Source organism: Pinus tabuliformis, chromosome 8 (assembly GCF_031772625.1).
Source record: "Pinus tabuliformis cultivar Carrire ecotype Pingquan chromosome 8, CPIR1, whole genome shotgun sequence".
Taxonomy (NCBI): domain Eukaryota; kingdom Viridiplantae; phylum Streptophyta; class Pinopsida; order Pinales; family Pinaceae; genus Pinus; species Pinus tabuliformis.
Window position 1 is genome coordinate 761,193,314 of NC_142294.1, and position 22,943 is coordinate 761,216,256.

General features: G+C 38.3%; 2 protein-coding genes across 8 annotated transcripts in view; one reads left to right on the forward strand and one right to left on the reverse strand.

The window, feature by feature from the left end:
* The window catches only part of LOC149237824 (uncharacterized), a 479,771-nt gene that overhangs the window by 310,252 nt on the left and 146,576 nt on the right, over nucleotides 1–22,943 (forward strand). For all 7 annotated transcript variants that reach the window (XM_089372813.1, XM_089372812.1, XM_089372815.1 and 4 more), the window contains 9 exons: nucleotides 4,629–4,694; nucleotides 5,604–5,668; nucleotides 5,813–5,900; nucleotides 6,008–6,097; nucleotides 6,215–6,299; nucleotides 9,449–9,581; nucleotides 9,709–9,781; nucleotides 9,894–9,971; nucleotides 10,205–10,338. In XM_089372813.1, coding sequence (XP_089228939.1) covers nucleotides 4,629–4,694; nucleotides 5,604–5,668; nucleotides 5,813–5,900; nucleotides 6,008–6,097; nucleotides 6,215–6,299; nucleotides 9,449–9,581; nucleotides 9,709–9,781; nucleotides 9,894–9,971; nucleotides 10,205–10,338 — 812 coding nt within the window. The remainder of the gene's footprint in view (nucleotides 1–4,628; nucleotides 4,695–5,603; nucleotides 5,669–5,812; nucleotides 5,901–6,007; nucleotides 6,098–6,214; nucleotides 6,300–9,448; nucleotides 9,582–9,708; nucleotides 9,782–9,893; nucleotides 9,972–10,204; nucleotides 10,339–22,943) is intronic.
* On the reverse strand, nucleotides 14,885–15,456 carry LOC149237825 (uncharacterized). Its single transcript, XM_089461002.1, has 2 exons — nucleotides 15,183–15,456; nucleotides 14,885–15,075 (listed from the first exon to the last, which is right to left on the reverse strand). The coding sequence occupies exons 1-2, from the start codon at nucleotides 15,454–15,456 to the stop codon at nucleotides 14,885–14,887; spliced, it is 465 nt and encodes a 154-aa protein (XP_089317128.1).

A 22,943-nucleotide genomic window follows, 5' to 3' on the forward strand; every position in this document is an offset into this window, starting at 1 on the left:
GTTTCTTCTTCTTCAATCATGCTCATGAGATGAGCATTTTAACCCATACTATGTATCACCATATGATGACATGAATTTATTTAATAAATACAAACATACCCTTCCTTCATGTGGTCATCTAGGCTTCATTCTAGCAACTTCCTTTCCTTGCTTGAAGATGAAAGTACTTCAACTTTCCATGTTGCACTTCTTTGTCACCATACCTTCATCCTTCTAACCAGTGGATCCCACACATGGTGGAATTTAGTAGACTTTTTGCGAGACACTTGCTTATTCTAAGTAGAGATGAACTTTCCAATGAAGATTCCAATGGAGGATCTTGATGATCCTCATTCTACAAATGCTTCTTCGTAATGATGATGATGTATGATGGTCTATTTATCTTTTATCTTGCTAGATGACTTTCTCCAATCATATAGACTGTTACTTTGGTTACCCTAATATGCTTTAATTGAAGATGCCATGAGATACTTCCTTTCTCTCATGATGACTGCTTCGACCATGTAGACCTCTACTTCAGCTATTATTCTATGATTCTATGATGATGTCATTTCCATTTATGCTTACAATGCATCCTATCATACTTGAGAGGCTTTCCCTTTTTACTTGCTAATTTCTATGTACATGAAAATGTGTGAGAGACCTTCTAGTAGTGAAGGTCTATCACTTCTTCCTTCTTTGACTTCTTATTTTTGGGTTCTCTTCTTCTTCGGTGATATGAGCTTCATTTCTCTCCTTTCTCTTCTTGTTGTCCTTCTCAAGTTTAAGACAGTTCTTTTTGAAATGCCCATGTTCATTACACTCATAGCATTGGATCTTGGACATATCAATTTTCTTTGAACTTCTTTCAAGGCTGAAACTTCCCAAATTTCCCTTTCTTCCTTGTTGATGTTGCATATGCTTGATTTTGTTCATTTGACCCAACATTGTCTTCGCTTTTAATCTAGATTCTTCAATTTTGCATAATGACCACAGATTGCTGAATGGAGTGGTTTCCATCTTCCCATAGATGCTAGATACAAAATTCCCGATTCATAAGGTAGTGCATTGAAGTTTTGAACACAATGGTGGTCATCTCTTGATCAAACATTACTTCTCCAAGTTCTTGTAGTTGGTCTCTAATTTCAGATACCTTCATGAAATACAAAGCTATCCCTTCTTCCCTTGAGATTTTCATTTTGTATAGTTCGGTTCTTAAAGATATGATTTCACCTGCAGTGCTTACAGAAAACAACTCCACCAATTTGTCATAGATCTCTTTTGCTGTCTTCAACTTTGCAACATAAGGGATGAGAGAATCCTTGATTGACTCTATGAGGATCCTTTGTGCCCTTATTTCTCCTTTCATGTACTTTGATAGTGCTTGAGATTGCTCTTGAGATGGTTTGGTGATGGAGCCCTTTACATATTCAATAACTTCATTCTCCATGAGAATTAAATCAATTCTCTTCTTCCATGCAAGGTAGTTCGAGGTCCCAACCAATTTATTGTTCTCCTTGCAAAATGAAGTCATTTGGTTTGTAGATTGAGACATAAAAATATGTAGATTACTTGTCAAGTGAAGATGTTCCTTTGAGGATGCCTTCAACTTGATGCCTTCTTGATGATGTTGACAATTGAAGATGTCTTCTTGAAGATGATTGCTTCCTTGATGATGTCTTCCTTCTTCAAAGATGACAATACTTCTTTTTCTAGATGATAAGAGATGTCTTTCTTCAAGTATGCTTGAGATGAGATCCTTTCTTCAATGGGAGGGGGATTACCTTGATTTCTTTGATGATGATGGCAATGCTTCTTCTTGCTTCCTTTGGATGTGGAAATGTAGAATATGGAGACTTCAAGATGTTAAGTCCTTCTTTGAATGGAGGTAGGGTCTTTGAGGTCTTCTTCTTCTACCACAAGTTGTGATGATGTGTCCTTGTGATGTGATGAGTACTCCTCCTTGATACTCTCGATGATTTGATGTCCATGATGCTTCTTAGTTCTCCTTTATGATCTCCTTGTGCTTGACCCTTGTGTATCCTTCTTCAATTGGATGATCTTCTTCAAGCTGCCTTTCCTTGTTGTAGTCATGTTAGCTCTGATACCATGTTGAGAAATCTAGGGGCAGCTAGATTAGGTGAATTTTTCTTTTTTTGGTAATTGCTTGTGATGTTCTTTTACTTATCTTGATATTTTTGTTATTAGCTTCTTCCTTGACTTGATTATTATTGTGTTCTTATCATCAAACAACTACCAAACTATGAAGATCAATGAGACAAGAGAACACAAAATGTAGGCTGCTAGCCAGGGCCAAAACCTCTCCCCTTGAGAGAAAAACCCACAAAAATTCTTCTCAAATGACGAATTCCAAAACCTATGACTTTTGACAAAGACCCCTCCAAGACCAAGTCAAACCTCTTCTTTGATGAACTTGCTTCTCACAAAGTCAACCCAAGTCAACCTGCTCCAAACTTCAGATTTCGGCATCTTCCTCAGAATTTCATCTTGCTGCTACAGGACTGCAATTCTCGGCCTGCCTGAACCTTCTGCAATTTTGTATGTGTGGGTAGATTGATGGTTTAGAAGACCTTCTCTCTCCTCTTGATGTACTTTCTCTTCCTTAAGGTTTAGGCCCGCAAACTTGATTATGTTGATACCAGATTTCGTCTTCCAAAGATGACTGCAATGATGCCCTAACTTTTCACACATGTGGAGGATGTAGCCCTAAAAACAGTCCCAAAAATTTCGATTTTTCTTCTTTTATGTTATCTTCCTTTTCTTTGGCTAGAAAGCTTCCTTTTCCCTTGATCAAACTTGTTTTCTGCTTCAATGAACTTGAATGGACGATCTCTACAAATGAGGTCGAGCTCTTTAAAAAAGGCTTCTTCATAGTGGTCAAATAGCTGTTCATGTGGCCGACTTATCACTGCTTGTAGGCTGACTTCTCTTATGCAGGCCGACTTGTCTTGGAGGGTGACTTTGACACAATTTATGACTCAAATAATTTCTCTTGACATAATACAAGATGCCCAATGGGGTCTTACATATATAACAATGACTCAATAGACTTCTTTGACTCAATGACAAAACCTAGAATCACTCAATGGGTGCTTGACCTACAAATAAAATGACCTTGAGCATGAAACCCATGCTTCAAAATAACAACAATAATTTTCTTTTCTCTTTTCATCAAATACATAAAATCATGATTACATTAGACATTATGAAGACCAAACCTAGTTACACATTTCAACTGTAGGTAAGGCAAGAATAAGTGGTGAAAATAATACCATGTGTCCCAAAAAATTTGAGATGCAAAATCAATTGAAGGGAATCCATAGAAAATGAAATCATAAAGAAATTTGATTATCCTCCTTGATAATGTTGGTTTTGATGATGGAAAAGAAGATGGTCATGGTCTTATGTTTAAGAGGGTTATATTACCCTCAAATGAAAATGTATTTGAAATTGTATGTACCTGGTTGAAATGATGATGTAATGGTCATAAGTGATGCTATGGGAAGCATACCCCCATATCAGATTGTTGAATCTTGATGGTTCGTTGTAAACCAAAAACTACCTATTATGGTAAATAAAGGTTTGTTGTCAACCAGAGCACTTGGTGTAATGAATGGATTATTGTAGGGTAAAACATCTTGAGAGTAATGGTTAGGGTAACCCACAAATATCTAAGATGTGGTTATGGATAAACTAAAGACAACCTAGGATGGTGATTGATGATGATGAAGGGGGATAGGAAAAGGTTTGTGATCTGAGAACTTTTGAAGAGCCATGTACAGTTTCCTAATGAACGGTGGATACAATGATTGGTGACCCCTGTATCCTAGTGGACAGAAACCTTTTCATATGGACTTCAACAAACATAATCTTTATATTTTGTAGGTACAAGATCTAGTTAAAAGAAGGTGTAGAATGGAGAAGACCAAAGATGAAGGTTGCAAATGACAGAAGATGAAGCTTGGACATTGAAGATGAAGAGCATAGAAGAAGAAGATGAAGTTTGGACCAGTCAAAAGGACTGGTAAAGAGAGAATATATTGAAATCGCAAGTATCCATTAAGGATTAACTCCTACTTGTGATATTTAATGAATACACTGTAATATGTTAATGAGGTAGACTATGCGTAAAAGTCCAGCTATGAATCAATGATGAGTACAAAAGAGAGAAGTTTGGAATGAGGATATCAGTGAATCGTTTGAGCAATTTAGGGAGAGATTATTGGAGATAGTTATGGAGACAGTTGAACTGAATATCTTATAATGACATATTTGTTATTGTTATCTAAAGCTACAGGAAGGGACCTATTGTACAATAGAAACAGACAAGTACTATCATAGTGTCTTAGATTGTTTGAAAAGTATGTTTATTATCATTTTCAAACCATGCTTGCCTATTAATTCTAAACATATATAAGTTGAGTAAATGAATGGGAAATAAGATACTTGTTTTTTGGATGATAAACTTTAAAGAGTTTAAATTTCTTGAAAAATATTCCAATTTTTATAGCCTATAATAAATTTCACCTAGAAGCTTTTATTATGAAGTATGTCACATCTGAACTCTTAATGAAATTTGAAACAGACATAGCTAATTGTATGAAATGTCTCGACTTACTTCTTTGCAGCCACTGGACCTATCTGCATGGATCCCGATGACTACTGCTTATGAAATAGTAGCTGTTGGCACCCAGGCAAGTTTTCAAACCTCTAGAATGAATCAGCCATTTTCTATAGACTTGGGATTCATGATGACTTACTTTTTCTTATAGGCTTACTACTTGGGATTATATGGGCTACAATGGAATGTATCTGAAGTATTTATCCTTAGAGGTTTATTTTTAGAATTATGTCACAGATTGTCATTCTCCCCAAGATATCTGATAGGTTGATATTAAAAAGATGGGATCAATTCAACTTCAAAGTATAGTACCTTTGGTTGATGCTGTAAGGAGTTATATGCCTTTACATCGTACAAGTTGCTATGACTCAGACAACATGGCTTACTAAACCATGGTTATTGTAAAATGGTTAAAAGATTCACTACAATTGTCAATGCTTTGCACCAGTTCAACAACCGTGGTATAGTTTGTAACTTTGTTCTATATATGAAGGATCCATCTTAGTATATTATTCCAAGATAATAATCTTAATGGTCTAGTTGATTGTGCAACTCATGGGTAATGAGAATATCCTACTACGAATTGACTTAATGGGCGTTTCGTTCGCATTTGTCTACAATGTCAAATCTGCTATAAAAATTACTTTCTTATGTGAAGGATCTGTCTTAGTATTGTTTGTTCTATAATCAAAGGATCTGTCTTATTATATTATTCTAAATAATAGTCTTAATGGTCTAATTGATTGTGCAACTCATGGGTAATGGGAATCTCCTGCTACCAATTGACTGAATTGGTGTTTCGTTCACATTTGTATACGATGCCAAATCTGTTATAGAAAATACTTTCTTTTGAGTTATGCTATGCAGGTGGAAGATGAATATCTGTAATAATTATTTGTGAATTAACATGGACTTTTGACAATTCTTGTAATTCTTAGTGGGGGCAGCTTTGTAACTTTATCTGTGTTGCTAGAAACAATAGGAGTGTGATTATGCACCAAGGTTGCCATTTACAGAATGCGGAAAGGATTGGCTGGAGACTCTTAGGTATGTAGCCTACTAGCCGCAAGAAAGACAGTTTCTTTGTGTTTAAGCAGCTCTTTCATTGTACTAGTATGAATGAAGTTTTGTTTCAGATGGAAATATGTATGTTGTAAACTGTGTTAAAATATAAAATTTCATTCCCTGCAGACAACATGTTGGCAGGCGCTATAGGGTAATTCATTATACTTCAAGGGGTCAGATGCGGCTGGTTGTTTTTGTGCGAGATGATGCAGAGGTACAGTTGGATCATTTATGAAACAAACATGCTTCCTGTTATATATATATATATATCTATATCGCATGACTGAATAATCTAATCTAATTAATTTAGTCGGTTGACAGAAAGCAATATCTGACGTAGATAGTGGAAGTCAAGCCACTGGTGTTGGGCATGTGATGGCTAATAAGGGAGGTGTTTGCATTGCTTTCAAGGTATGCACAAATCAACATGTCATTTTATTCAGTGAAAGTTGAAATAGCTCAGCATATCTTGAAGAATGAATTATATGTGGATAAATAGTTAATGCAAGTTGTTTTCAAAATCGACAGTTCTGGGACACAGGGCTGTGCTTTGTGAACTGCCATTTTGCTGCTCATGTGGGGCATTGTGAAACTCGAAATAGTAACTATAGAGGTATGGGTGATCATGAAGACTCAGCATCCACAATATGAATAACTATGAAATTTGTAGAGCTTCTTGCAGTTTGCTCAATTACAAAGTTGATGCTTTCCATGTTTAATATTGCTTCAGAATTTTCTTTATTAAATATCTGTTACCCTTTCAAGGTTTTCTTTTATGTCCATCTATCAAGATGATATGGTTGGATTTTGTCCATCTATATCACAAATGCTTGCTCCAGCAATCATGGAAGTCTGGTTGAGGTTTTAGTGTTCTGTGTTAGGTTTCTGAAGTTTGGGCTGCCCATGTAGCCATAGTTGCCCAAGAACGGAAGAATTACCAGCCTTCCAACATTCACCCAACCTAAACCTGGTGGACGCAAGAGAGAGCTCTGGAAACACCAGTAACCAAGAATTATCTAATCTATAGCGAATTGTACAGAGAATCCCATTTACGAGGTAACCTCTCAAAAAATAGGGACCTATATCCCATGTATCTAAGACAATGCCATCATCTACAACTTTGTTGGACTTTGGGAATCTGAGGAAACACTCAAATAGTTTATCTTATCATGCTCTAAGGTTAAGGGGGCCATCGACCTGAAGCTCAGACTGAAGGGTTTCTAAACAAGGATCTTTACAAACACAAAAGACAGACAATTTTTGAAAATGGGCCATACTTCAGCTCACCAGGTCTTCATATGTGATATTGGATGGAGCGATTTTCATCAGAACAAGAAGATTTTCCCCATGTCCTAGTCTGGATTCAAATGTATCCTCTACTGCAGCAATTTTGGAAAGTGGAAACTCTATCTGGAGTTGGTAATGCCTTTCGGAGTTACGTCAAAATCTCAGAAGTTACGACGAATGATAAATATATTGCTTATTCTTTTGTGTGGGTTTGCATAAATGTATTTAAAGCCCTTCCAAAATCCACTATGATAGCACATAGGGATGAAATATGGGAACAAACCCCAGATTAGGAATATTTATCTTTCAGCGTTGGAAGTGTCATTAGCATGGACATCTATAGAGACTGCCCCTGAATAAACAGCTGACTAAGAGTTCATAACAGGCAAGGAAGGACAAAGATGGTTTTACTCAAGTCCAAGGGAATGGAATAATCACCAAGAAAACTGTAAAACCAGGAGCCCAGGAACAACCAAAGGTATCCAATTTCCAACCAAATGGAAACCCTTCAAACGGTTAGGAACAACAAAGAGAACGGAAGCCAACAATATGCAGAGTGTGAAGAGGATGAGGGCCACCAGGCTTATGCAAGTCTGTCAACATAGGAGACTTAGGAATCAATCAGTCAAACAAGGAAAATATATTGAATATGAATAAAGCTACAGAAACTGAAATGCTGGGACCCAAAAGGAGAAAAACACTAGACCGTTAAACGCTATGCTTTCTTGTGAACTCAGAAAGCCTAAAGCAATGCTTTGTCACATTTTCATTTTCAGCATGAAGAGACATTCCAGCGTTAAAGAGAAGAATAGGGCTTTCGGTGCTGTTATCTTGCCAAAAAGGCAGTTCCTTTTTCCAATATGTTTCAGCAACAAAGCCAAGGCTTTTCTCATCCTTATTCTTACTGATCAGCATCTAGTTTTACATTTGAAGGACAAATTACTTTTTGAGAGGTTGGGATAAATTTGATAGTCAGACAGAGGGCAAAGGAGCAGGGCTGTAGACTAAAATTATGTATCAAAAGAAAACTTCTATATGCCAAGCCCGTAAGGCTAACTTGCACGATACGGGGAAATGAGTACGAGTTTCCGAAACGGGAACGGGTACGAAACATGGCCCCCCCAAATTTTGGAAACGGGGAAATGCAATATATATATATATATATATATATATATATATATATATATTAGGGCATTTAAGAAATATGTGCAATCATAAAGCATACATGATACATTCTAATTTATTACGTTATGATTAAATTGTCAATTGTCAATGCATAAACCATAAGTCTCTAAATTTACATCACATTTACACATGAATGATCACATAATGAAAATAGCAATATCCAAAATCAGCCATGAGAAATTTTTAATTTCTTGTCTTGTGCTTGATTGAGAGTCTCCTCCAACATAGTCAAATGACCTTAGTGCTCTTGATTAAATACAAGTTCCATACCGATTATTGGGAGTCTCCCCTGCATAGAGGGCTTGGTTCTTTTGATTAAATATAAGTTCCATACCCTAGTACATGACAAACTCCAATGGAAACATTGCAATCCTCCCAATCTTGAAATCCTGAAAAACAGACAAGTCTGCTGGATTTTGAGTGAGATCTAAAATTCTACTTTCTCCATATGAAATCCAATGAGGGCGAAACCACTTTCAAACATCTTGAGTCATTTCATGGTAATGTTAAAAATTTAGGTAAACGTGACATTCTCCTTTACTTTAAGAATTTAACATTACCATGAATTGCATATCAACACTAGGGCCATAGGCTTGAACATTAGGCTGCCCCACTTAAAAAAATAATATTTTCTATAACTTGAGAGAGGCATTTAGAAGCATCTAGAAGATATTTTAGTCGCCCAATAAAAAAGAAAATTTCAAGTGTTAACTGGAAACTCTGTCGTACAGCCTGGAAACTCGTTTCAGGCCATACTGGCCACGTTTCCTCAGCGTGAAATGGGCCAGTATGGCCAGAAACGAGTTTCCAGGCTGTATGGTACGAGTTTCCTCGTTTCTGGCCAGAAACGGGCCCCTGGGCAATGTTTCCTGCATCTTAGCCGTAATGTCATTCTACAAGAGGAAGTGCAAGAGATTGAGCCTTTTTGCAGGAAATGGAAGTTAATAAGAGGTGTTAGAATCAGGTTTGGACAGAAAAATGCCAAATAGGGAGATTGAACCTATATGATCCTTCTTTGACTGGTTCAAATGGAAGTAAGCAATGGACAACATTTCTTCTCAGGTGGTTTTAAATATGAAAATGATTCTATGATAATTAGACATGCTTTTCAGTCCCTTTTTTAAACTATCTTCTCCTTTATTTCAGTTTCATGATCTTCTGCCAATACTGTTGTGAGTGGGTAATTCCTGCAAACTTGTCTACCATATAAATTAAGTGCGTTGTTCTTTTAGTTCCTTTCTCTTCACGACCACCTAACCTGAATGGAAATTTGTATATTCTGGTTGACAGAGATAGCAGGGCAACTACGAGTAGGACCTCACAGCATGGATATTTTGAATCAGTTTCATCATGTGTTCTGGATTGGAGATTTGAACTATAGACTTGACTTTGGGAGTGAAGATGAAAGACCACTGACACCACAGTATGTTACAGATAACTAGTGTTGTGAGTTTTGGTTTAACAAAATTTAGTTATTATAATTTGTACAGATTGATGTTTTTTTTATGCAAATGATTGGAATACATATAACCTGATGTGTCTCTTTACAGGAGAAGTATTTGGGACAAAATGGTGAAACAGATTTTGGATGGAGAATATAAAGAATTGCTTCAGTATGATGAGGTAGTATAAATGCATCATATCTGGAGGCATTTGGCACACACACACACACACAGATTTAGAGAGAGAGAGAGAATGCAGTATTGATATATTACAAATGTTGGCATATCATAAGCTGCGGAAGGAGAAAGCAGCATCACGAGTGCTCCATGGGTTCAAGGAGGGGGAGATCCAGTTCCCCCCAACTTTTAAGGTATGTATGGTGCATCATTTCTGTGTCTGCTACTCTCCATATTATGTTTTTCCTATTGCTATGTGATTTATATATTCCAATAAGTTGGCTGAAGAAATGGAAAACGATGCTTTGATATGCTAAACACAATTGCTTGTTATATATATAAGTTTTCACATATGCTATCTAACTATGGATTAAATATATTAATGGAATATCTGCTGCCTTAATTTTTATTCCTTCATTGGTGAAAGATGCAAAGAGAGTCTACAAACATGTATGACCAAAAGCGAATGCCAGCATGGTGTGATCGTGTACTTTGGCGGACACTTCAAGGATGCCATGTGAAGCTTCTATCTTACACATATTGTAAACAAATTTTAACAAGGTACACTGGATGCTGTTCCTTAGTATGTGCATATAACTTCTGGCCTATGATTTGTGACAGAGATAACCTGGTTTTCTCCTTTGATGCAAAGCTGTTCATGGATGTTAATGGTTTGTTATGAAAGATTATGAGTTAAGAATCAATGACTATTGAAGTCGGAATTGTAATATATGATTGTATTTCAGAAATGTAACTCGTAGACAATGATTCTATCAATATGTAGGCCCCCAGCTGAAATTCTCCCTATTCCCCATTATTTCTAATTGATGTGCTGTGATATATATCCGAATCACATTCCTTGTGATAAACAAATATTCATGAGTAAATGGAACAAAATTCTCAATGATATATGATTTCTGCTTATTCTTTGGTGTCAACACCCAAACCCTTACATCTTGAGATGAAAGTCATATAGTGCAAGTAAAACACTGGGGGAACTTGGAGATGTATATCCAATGTCACAACAACAATACCTTCCCAGTCTTTAGGCTAGCTCTTCTTTCATACAAAGGGGTAATTGTGAAGAAAACACTAAGGCAACTATATGATAAACACAGGGAGTAAAGAGAGGGCTTAGTAAGACAAATCTGTAATATCCCTTTTGGGAATTTTGTGGTATTTTTCTGAGAATTTTCTTTATAAAATTTTATGCCAGCATTTTCACCAAAAACCCACAAAATTGCACCAAAATGCACTAGTAAATAGCAACCCAGAAATTATAAAAGCATGGCAAATACATTGACAATTTGCAGAAGTAAACCCAAAAACTCAAATAACATCAGAAAATGCAGCACAAGAAATGACCCAACTTTATTTATTATATTATAGCATGCAGAGTACAACTGGAAATATTTGAGACAAAAGAGAAAGATGATAGCTGAGTGAACCTCCAAATATTCTGCTGATATGCTGATCCTGATCTCTCAAACTCCAAAACGGCTGCCACTGAATCAACTAAAAGACGATGAATCACGAATTGAGGACCTGAATGATCCTCACTCCAATATTCCATAAGCTCTACGAAACTCCTGGATGAAGTCTCCTCAAAGAGAGTTGGGTTTTCGTCCAACACTCATCAACATACCTGAGGGTTTCCGTCCTGGGGCTACCAATGAAGTAGAGAACCGGGTTCTCAACCTCTTATACTGGAAGAAATATCAAATCCAAGATGTTCCTTAATGACCTCCTCCTCTTTTTATAAATCTGATAGACCCCTCTAGAACCTCCTATTTTATTATTATTTTAATAATGGAGCACTTTTCCCTCTTTTATTTCAATTAAAATATTCTTTTTAATGTGGGAAAATAGCAAATTGGCCACCATATTCTCTTCGACCATTGAGAGCCACTTCTCAGCATCCCATCTTGTAGATCTTCTCGTTCTAGTTCCAATGAGCTATTACACTGATTTGTTCCATCAATTAATCCCCCCAGAATGCCACTTCGAGCATAATTAATTAAGTTAGAACCCATAATAATGCAATTTTTTGAAAGTTGTCGGAATGCAACTGAATGAAAGGCAAACTGTGTGGGCGATGGAATATGCCAAGCGAATGCCATCGGATCCCATAAAAACTCCTCAAAACTCCCTCGGAATCCCTGATGACATAAACCTACTCCCATGATCTGGCCATCCTGTGCCCTAGAAGTCCACCCTAGCTGTACTATGGAGGAAAATAAAAGCGGGGATATGAAAAATCCTCCCACCCCAAGATTTCTTGCCTTCAAGCAATCACACTTGTCCATTATAAAGGCATTTGCAAACTGATACCAGGATTCCATATGAACCACTGGTCCACGTCATGCCTCCAAGCAATCCAAACATGACTAGATTCCTCAATACCTGGATCCCATGCCCATCTCTGCCTTAACCTACTACTATTAGACCCACTTGGATCCCAATGCCACCATGGCCAATCATCGCCCTATTGAAAATAGCAACATCGAAAGTCATTCTCCAATGAGAGGCCTTAAATGGCCACCTTGAGGCTAGCCAAGGAAGATTTGGAGAATCAATAAATCCTGTGAGTCACTGTTTTGTCAAGGCGAAAGTAGAAGCCTTGTGAGCTCTGATAAGAGCCAGGATGAAGGAGCTACTAGTGGATGCCTAGTGATCCATGTGCAAAATCCAAGGCAATGTCTTGTGAGCTCTTTGAGCAATAGTCAAGACTAAGTCTAGCAAGAGTAGGGATGAATTAAGAAGTTTTGTGATCTAGGACTGGCATATGTGATGGACTCCTTGGCTTGTTGTGATGTGACCACCTAGAACTTGGCCCCTACTAGGCTTAAAACTCCAACAAGTGTCCAAGTTGTAGTACTAAATGATCACATGGAAAAGACCTTCTTCTTATTGTTATCTTGAACATAAGTACTTAAATGTAATTGCAGGTGAATGGACCATGCTGGTTGATGTTGATATTTGTAGCTTGGGAGGTACTCCAAGCCCTAGGGTTTAGGGATTGGAGGACAAAGCGCCACAAGTAGGCTTGTGGGCTTGAAACCCAAGCATGGGGTTTTGCACCCATCGGGATTTGGGCCATAACCATGAAGAATTTGAGCATGAGAAAATTTGAGGTGATAGAGCTTGGCATGTTGATTCCAATGCTTCGAAGATCACTCAAATCGGAGCTCTAGAAATGAGGTTATGAATTTTTTAAGTTATGATTGGGTTTTGCACATGCGTGTCTAGGTTGGCTTGGTGTTAATAAGCCAAGCGACAATTGTTCAAGCCCCATTGTGACGTTTTGGAGGAGCCCTTGTATGTGTATAAATACAAGGTGTTGTTGAGGCATTTGATCATCCAAGAAGTGCAACACATTCTATAAAGAGCAACTCAATTAAGGAGGAGAAGGCAGCAGTTGGAGAGGGTAGAACAACGAGCAAGGAGGTCTCTTTTAGGGTCCGAGTTTGTTGTTTGAAGGTCGTGACCCTTGCTGTACTAGGCCGAGACTTGAAAGGGTTGAACGTTGGCAGGTTAGGGCATCCAAGCTGTTGTTGAGTGGGTCGCATCCTTGTTCTTGAAGGTTGTAGCCCTAGAAGGAGTAGCGAGGAGGTTATGGGTTTATTTGAAGGGTGGATAGTCCTCCCAAGAGACTTCCACAACCCTAGTTTGGGTGCTGAAGGGCCGCAGTACTCTTAGGGAGATAGTCCTGTGTTTTGGGTTGAAAACTACCCTAGGAGAGCAGCATAAAGGGCAGCAAATACTTGGAGGACAACCACAACAATAAGGAGTAATTAGGGATAGTCCCGTGTTTTGGGCTGAAAAGTACCCTAGGAGAGCAGCATAAAGGGCAGTGAATACTTGGAGGACAACCACAACAATAAGGAGTATTTAGGGCATCTGAGCTGTTGTTGAGTGGGCCGCATCCCTGTTCTTGAAGGTCGTAGTTCTATAAGGAGCAGCGAGGAGGTTGTGGGTTGATTTGAAGGGTGGATAGTCCTCCCAAGAGACTTCCGCAACCCTAGTTTGGGTGCTGAAGGGTGCTGCAGTACTCTTAGGGAGACAATCCTGTGTTTTGGGCTGAAAACTACCCTAGGAGAGCAGCATAAAGGGCAGCAAATACTTGGAGGACAACCACAACAATAAGGAGTAATTCTGGCGCAGTTTGAAGGGTGGTTGGGGACTGTTGTTAGCAGTGTTGATAATATCGGTATCGGGAAAATATCGGCGAGGGTCCAGAAAATATCTTATCGGCAATATCGGCAAATATCAGCAAGCATAAAAAATGCATAATATATTCATTTTTTTCAGATTTTTAAACATATAAAGCAATAACAACATGAAATAAACACATTGGCACATAAATATGAAGAAAACACTGATATATATGATGTCAAATAGAAATGATATATCAAAGGCGATACCAAATCGTGCTAATCCCTGATAATTGTCCATTCAAGGACTCAAATGTGGAGAACCAATACAAAATAACATCACATATAATAATAAAAGTATCTCATCATCATGAGTTACATGTAGCATAACAAATAAAACTAGCAGCTATCTATCTACTGCCCTCTCCCCCTTTTACGGGAAAACATGATGGGCTGTTTGCCAGGCCTGCCCCTAGTAGTAGAAGGCCCTGACACTGCCTCTGCACCTAATGTCAAATAATGAGTGCTAGGCATGGAGCTATGCTCTCCTATATATATAGCAGATGGTGTTGATGCTGATGCTCCCGCAGTGTCCTCCTCCTGCTCCTCCTGCTCCTCCTCTAAGTGCTGCTGCTCCTCTGACTCCGAGTCCTCCTCTTGCTGCCCCTGCTCTAATGGATCATCTGCCACTGGCTCTAACCATGAAGGTGACTCCTCCAATATGGGCTCCTGAGACTCCACCCTCCACGGAGACAATACATCAATATTGTCTAAGGAAATGGCATCTGGATCCACTGGTGATTCTATTTGCCTCACTCGAAGTCGGATGTTGTAATGCACATACACCAAATCGTTGAGGCGTGCGAACTCCAACCTGTAAGAGTGTCAAACAAAGTAATGAGTCTTGACTCTTGACTCTTGACACTTGAAGGTCATAAATTAAAAATTAAAAATTACAATAAGTGTAATTGCTCAACTGAAGGCTTGAGTTCAAAGTTATACCTGTTGTGCTTTTTGGCGTGTATTTTCTCAAATACACTCCAATTGCGCTCACACCCTGAAGAGCTACATGTTTGACTCAAGATTCGTATAGCCAATTTTTGCAAATTTGGTGCCCTTGCACCATAGCTTCGCCACCAAATATCTACAACAAAGTAATGAAATAAAAAATTCAAAAACTTAAAAGTTAAAAGTTAAAACATAATTAAATTCAAATTTCTAATTTCTAATGAGTGATGACTTGTCACTTACGTGGCATGAAGAGGGCCCTTTCCCTAATGGCATCATCAAAGCCAAATAGGCCAACACAATCCTGATAACACTGTACCTCGCGCTTGATTTTGCTACGAAGCTCAGAATCAGGTACCATCCTCTGAATACAGGAATGGAGCCCTTCCATCACCTCGCCATCAAAATCAAAGTTGCATTTGTATGAAAATGCAGGGTTGAGGAAGAGTGCTGCTGCATGAATGGGTCGATGAAGCATCCCTGTCCACCGACTATTGATCACATCACATAACATCATCTGCCTATCAAGGCCAGCAGAACCCTTGTCTGCATAATAGGAACGAATGGCCTCCTTGGCCCTATCCATGCCCTCATACAAATAAGGCATTGCAGGCTTCTCTCCATCCACCAATCTAAGAACCTTTACTATAGGTTCGCTAACTGCACATGCTTCTTGTACTCCACGCCAAAATGTCTCAGAGTACACCATTTTTGCAATGGCTCTCCCATCAGGTCTCCTGCTGTCTATGTCACAGGGTTCAGCGAACCTGAAGGTTCAGGTTCGAAATTCGCCGAACCTGAAAAAAATTTTGAAATTCGTTCAGGTTCGCCGAACCTAATCAGCGAACCTGAACGAATTCGAACCTAATCGAACCTGATCGAACCTGAAAATCGAACCTGAAAAATCGAATTTGAAGATCGAACCTGAACGTACTTTAAGGCGAATTTCAGCTGTTTTTTTGAGGTTCGATGGTTTTCTTTTGGCAGTTTTGGGTCGCACACCGGTTTTCTTCATCGCTTCCCAGCCTGTTTCTCATTCCGTTTCCAATTATGTGTTAATAATTTCATTGCTGCGGCTGCCTAGCTGTTTAACTGTGCTGGTGTAACTATTTTGGATCCTATAATTAAGTTTTCGATGCACAACCAACTCGAACCCGAAGGGATTCCATGGGAGACGAAAGATTCAATAAACTATGTTCCGTGGGAAGCGAGCAATGGAATTACGTACGTCATGCTACTGTTTGTAATGGTGAAGCTATGACCCACTGAATCTACTATGCTGACTTTACTCTGGTTAAAGTTTTATAGTTTAATTAAGCGTGTTGTGTTTTAGAGCCTCGGTGATGTTAGAAAATAACGTTAATTATTATATAAAAAATAATTTATACATATATATCTTAAATTTTGATTTAAATTTTCAAATACAAAATATTGCTAATTTTATTATACGATGACGATGACAAGATGAAAGAATGGTTTACAGCTTTAGAGTTTAGTGTTGAAAAAATATTGTTATAAATAAATATATATATATATATATATATATATATAGTGTTGAGAAAATATTGCCATAAAAATATAAGTAAATAATTATATATATATATATATATATATATATATATATAAAATAATTATATATGAGATAATGTTTCATTCCGTCTTCTCTGGTTATATACCATTTAGTGCCGCTGTCTCTAATCTCTGCTACTCACTAGAGATATTTATTGGGAAGATAGATGGAAGGCATGAATAATATAAGATGGCGGTGGTGTACTTGGATGACGTTACTGCTGTTATTTAATGTAATTTCAATTTCAATTTCAATTTCAGTTTCACCTTCCGACCATAAGTTATAACAGCATCGTTGAAGTTCAGCTCCATTAAGTTATTGCAAACAGAATAGATTGTTGGCAGATACTCAAGAATAACTTCCCAAAATCCTGACAAATATTGTTTATGGATCGATTTTGAATTTTCTATTATTTTGTCATATATATATTGAAAAATATGTATAGTCGAACCTAATGCCGAACCTCATTCGAACCTGATCGGAAAATTCGAACCTGAATCGAACCTAATCGTTGTCGAACTCGAATTCGAACTCGAACAGTGTGACATAGCCTGCTGTATCTACAATTACGCCAATCATCAGACACAAACATTTGCTTCAACTCGAACTGACATCGAAGCAAAGACTGAAGAGTAATAAAGGTTGTGGCAAAACGTGTGATGGCAGGACGCCGCAACTCCTTGTTTCTAGTGAACCTCCTCATAACGCTAAGAACAAAAGCATGGTTATAAATAAACTTGGGGATGCTCCTAGCCATATCAACTGCCTCCTTGATGAAGGAGAGTTTCCCCATATCCTCAAGCAACAAATCAAGACAATGCGCTGCACATGGAGTCCAGAACAATGTGGGATGCCTCTCCATAAGCATTCTGCCGGCAGACACATAATTAGCTGCATTGTCTGTTATGACTTGCACCACATTCTGCACACCAATCTCCCGAATGAACCCATCTAACAACTCACATATCGTTGCTGCATCTTTGATATGTTCTGATGCATCCAACGATTTAATAAACATGGTACCTTTAGGACAATGTACCAAAAAATTTAGAATGGTCCTACCCTTCCTATCTGTCCAACCATCAGACATCACTGTGCATCCAGTGACTTCCCATGTCTTTTTCAACTCCGCCAATATAGAGTTGATGTCCTGTTTTTCTGCTTGAAGAATTGGCCCCCGCAACTCCTCATATGTGGCACTTTTGTACCCTGGGGCCACAACAGCAATAGCATCACACATTGGCCGCCAAAATGGATTGGTTTTTGTGATGCTGAGAGGTAAGTCGCTCCAAAAAATACACCTCCCCATGACTCTATCTGCTTCTTGCTTCTCCTTTTTTTTAACAAGCGATTTTATGCCAGGTTGTGCTCCAGCTCCTGTTCGTGGAACAAAAAATGATGACCTCGCATTCACACTAGCAGTAGCACTAGCATGTGATGGTGTGCCAGTTGTGGAGCCCCTCCCACTAGGGCCAGTAGGGCCACTACCCTCAACACCAAAATCAGGAGAAGATATCCCGAAAGATCTACCTGCACGTTCAGCTTTGTTTCTTTCCGCCTCTTCCTTCTTTCTGTCCTTTTCTTCAATTGCCTCAAGAGCTTTTTGTATAAGCTCCGGACTAGAAACTGTACAAATGCCAACATCATGTCCAGTGAGTCTAGCAAGATGGTATTTCAGTCGTGTAACCCCACCTGTCATCTGGGTCCCACACAATTTGCATGAAAGATATGCACGATTTGTCCCACCATCAGGGGTCCCATACTCCCAAAATGGGTCCAAGGCTTTTGGCATATTTGTATTTTGTAGTGGGCTAACTCAAAAGGAAACCTACAGCACCAAAAAAAAATTGGAATTAGTAACTTAATAAGTAATACGAAATTTTTCAAATTACAAAATTCAAATAACCACATCATTACAAAACAGTTTTAACTTGACTGTTGAATAGAAGTGTAATACAAGTTGACTGTTGAAGTGTAGTGTAAAAAATTAAAAATATATAACTGTTATGACTCATGATGACAGTGACATAGATTGCTTTCTTGCTTTCTTGTTGATCACTGTACTACATGTATACAGAATTTTGAATTTAACAGTGTCAAACAGTGACTGTAGTATGACAAGAACATTCTTGTTGATCACTGTAGTTACTAGTATGACAAGAACATTTCCAACCAGGTCACGTCTCACTGTCATCACAATTTACAAATGATTATTGTATCGGACTTCCATTGCTGGTAATTTGGTACTTTGAGGGAAAAATACATATTATAACCCCTGCTGAAGCTTATATTGTCTTGTTGGTGGTGTTCTAGGCTTCTAGCCATGTACATTGATCTAGATTCTACAGCTGTCACATCTTTTACTATTCACTTGTATTTCAAATCTCAGTACTTGTTTTTATGGCTGAAGTCAAAGTGTATGCACCAGAGATGGGTGTGCATTTAAACTTAACATCAAGTGGTTATCAGTCTTTCTCAAACATTCCTCTCTTGTATGTTTATTACTGTTCATGTCATTCTTATTCTAAGTTGTGAAAGAGACACCTACAGTACATTGCCTGCAAACTGTTTATGAAAACTCCTCAGTGAACTAAACCTTACAAACTCAAATATATGGACTGATATTTAATTTTATATGCTTCCCTGTGTTGTTAATTTTATATGGACTGATATTTAATTTTATATGCGGTTTGGAACCATCATTAGAGCAGCATTAATTTAACTTTTAAGGTGTCCCACTGTTACCCGAGGGCCGATACCGATATTTCATATTATCAACACTGCTCCCGATACCTGTATCTATTCAGTGGGATTTCTTGGGAAATGTCACTTGACGGATATAGTAAAGCCCTGAATGGGGTCAATATCTTGATTCTTAAGACATGTCGTTTCAGCAGTGTTGATAATAAACGTAACGTGTATAAACTATAAACTTAAAGTAAAGCCCTGAAAACTCTGTTACGTTTAAGGTACCTGTATGACAAGTCCACCCTCCTTCACTTGTCCACAAAATCCTCTTTGAGCAGCTCGGTCAAGGTCTGTAATGAAGGCAGAGTTTCGGTCTTCTTCTTCCACTTGGAAAACGAATGGAAAACGACAACAGTTTGAACGAATGGAAAACGACAGTTTGAACGAATGGAAGGCACCCCTCAAACCCTCGGGCCTCCTTCGCAGCAACCTTCCAGCGCTCAGAAAAAACCAAAATGACTTAACACAAAGACCAAAAATCGCTTTATACAGCCCGCGCGTATTGTTTTAACAGTCAGCCGCGATATTTATAGTCGTCGCGCGATATTTTGGAATATATCGCCGAAATATCGGATTTCTCGCGAGATTTTAAAAGTGGGAAAATATCGCGATATTTGGGTGCCGATATCTCGTTTCGCAGAAAATAGCGCGATATTTACGAATATCGCCGAGATATCGGCGATATTATCAACACTGGTTGTTAGTGCCTTAACCAGTCCCAGAGTTGCAACATTGCAACAAGTCAGAACAACATCGTTTTAAGGTACGTTGGGTCAAAGGTTTGACCAGTGTTTAGATCAGTCTACATTGCAGATTGTTGGGAGCCATTTGTCGGAGTTTCCTTGGGCATGAAGGAACTACAACTAGGAGCAGATCCCGATATGGAGTGATGTAGGTGTCCTAGTGTGGACAGGGTTATTGCAGCCTGTGGAAGCCAAGGAGGTAGTGTTGGCACGACATGTTAGAAGCCCTAACCAATGGGCAGTTTCACAAGTGAAGTTTGGAGCCTAGATTTGTGTAATAGCTCCTCTATTGCAGAACAAAGGGCAGATGTGGAGAAGTCTGCTGACAACCGTGTGTAAGGGTCTCCTAGGCATGAGGATGCCCTAACTAGTTGTAGATGTCATGGCGTGGACTTGGTCACTCGTGGATTGTTGGAGGGCAGTGTGAGAGTGGATCAAGTGCGGAAGTGATTGGGCACTTATGGCCTGCTAGAGGACAACGTGATAGTGTCCAACACCTTGATGGACAAAGGTAGTTGCGAGAGAGGCAGTTGTTGAGCTCAAGGGTCTAATCAACTAGGAGCAGTTTGTGGAGCTCGAGACTTGTGTGTAGAGAAGGACTTCTACAACATAAGATGGGCAGTCCTCCTAGCTTGTGTTCATTGTGGGAGATGGACATCTTGCAGCGATAGGTGGTAGCGCTCCATGCACTATGTTGGTCTTTATCGATGCAATTCAGGAAGACCATAGTGGGATGAAGTCCGTGAGTAGCTGAGGAGCAGCAGTGGACAGTTGAGAGTTGTTCACAAGTGGAGCTATGAACAACTCGACAAGAGTCTCGATGTGTTGTTGCGTTGATGGACAAATGATCAACTAGAGAGTAGATTGGATAGCTGAGATTCAGTGGCCAGATGGAGTTGGAGCATTGATAGAGGCAGGAGCTGCATATCGGGAGTCGAAGGACCGGCCAGGTACAGTGTATGACCAAGGATGTTGTGAGGAGCTCTACATCAGCTAGACGATTAGAGTATCTTGTTGAGGACAAATTGGTTGTCGATGGAATGACACCAAGTCCCAGTTTGTATCTTGAACTAGTGGATGTATGAGGGCCATTATCCTTGGTACGGGAGCCCTAAACTGTTGTATTATATGTTGTTTAATATAACGAAGTTGGGTTGAAAATTGTAAAAAGTTGTCTATATTCTGTGTGTTGTCACATAGAATGTTTAGGCACCGTGAGAACGGCTCAGATCGGGGGCTGTCACCCTGATCCCCAATCTCTTCGTTTACATTGTCTCCCTACAATAGGCTAAGGGGGATAGACCATACAAAAAGGGAGTGGAGGAGAACTAGTTGGGAACCAACCAGTTCGGAAGACATAGTCAAGCGACCAAGTACTTGTTTTAGATTTAGCAAGACTTATAGGATTCAATTAGATTTAGATGATTGATACCAGTGCCTTATGGAGTCAACAATCTTTCTAGGAAATTTAGGACCAAGTAATTGATGAATGTTGCTTGGATGAATAACCATCTTATATGAAATGTAGATCCTAAAGCTAATGTGGGATGCAAAAATCTTGGTTAATTTTAGTTAAAATGCCTATTTAAGTTTTAACCCTTTGATCCTTTCTATATCGAGCCTGATTTCGTAGTAAGTGGCAGAGAGAAGATAAGGTGAAGCACACTAAGGTGCAATTAATGATACCTCTCCTGAAAATCTAACATACCCGGTGCCTCCGACGCTACAGAGAGCTGTGGCTCTAACGACTGCAAGGTCACCGTTTTAAGTACTATTAAAAAGAAGCTTCTCAAGCAACGATGGATGGGTACCTATCTTTCTATCGACCAAGCTTATGCTTGGAAGTAAATTTTAATTATGCATGGATAACCTAATATCAAAGAGAACAAAAACCTCTTCACAATTCTTTAATATCAATGCCAATTATATAGATGCTCAAAATGCTCAATTTGGGAAACGAAAGATACGCAATTTACCACAATTCCATGAAAGAGTACTTAATAATTACTTGAAAAATTCGCAAAAATTTAATATGCAATATCCAATAATTCAAGTAATTAACACCACACTTAGAGTTAATTAAATCGTCAGCAATCTCAAATAGATGTCAAGCATACAAATGTTCAAAACCCTTAGCATGCAAAAGACTTAAGCAATTAAATTTTGAAAATTAATTACCATGAAGAACCATGAAATTCAAATGCTAAATACTTTAAACAATTCCGGATTTAAAATAATTTTCTTAAGTGACCCCAATCCAGAAAGATTTCTTGTTTTCCTATAGTGAAACTTTAGAGATGATTTAAAACATATTTAAATATGTTTTGACTATAGAGAAATTTAAAATTTTTTACCCCTCAAAAGGTTTCGCTTTTAAGATTTAAAAAATCCCAAAACCCTTAACACAAAACCTCAAAAAGGAACTTTAGATTAAAAAATTGATTATTCCTTTGGCAAATTTAATGTGCTAAGTTTTATGAATAAAATTTTTAATGTGGCAAAAGGTCTAATTTAAGTTTTAATGGGCCACATAAAAATTTTAATTCGAAATTTAAATAAAAATTAAGGCCACACTAAATCAAAGCCATACCTAAAAAAAATTAAAAAAATCAGACTTTCAAAAAATAAAGTCACACCTAAAAATTTAAAATCGAATTTTTTAAGATTTTGCTTTGTTAAAAAAAACCAAACAAAAAGAAAATAAAAAATGAAAAGCAAGCACATTAAAAAAAAATCGATTTTTATTTTTATTTTTGCTTTGGGAATTAGGTTAAGGTAAAGCGTAAATGAACAAAAGGAGTGAAGTTTTTTTGGTGCAGGTCGAGAAAGGAAAAGCGGAAGAGAGAAGGCGAGGACGAGGGAGCGAAGGAGCTCGGGCAGCCGACAGGGAGGAATGGGAATGCAGATAGCGAAGGAATGGAGGGCAACCTATGAGGGAAGAGG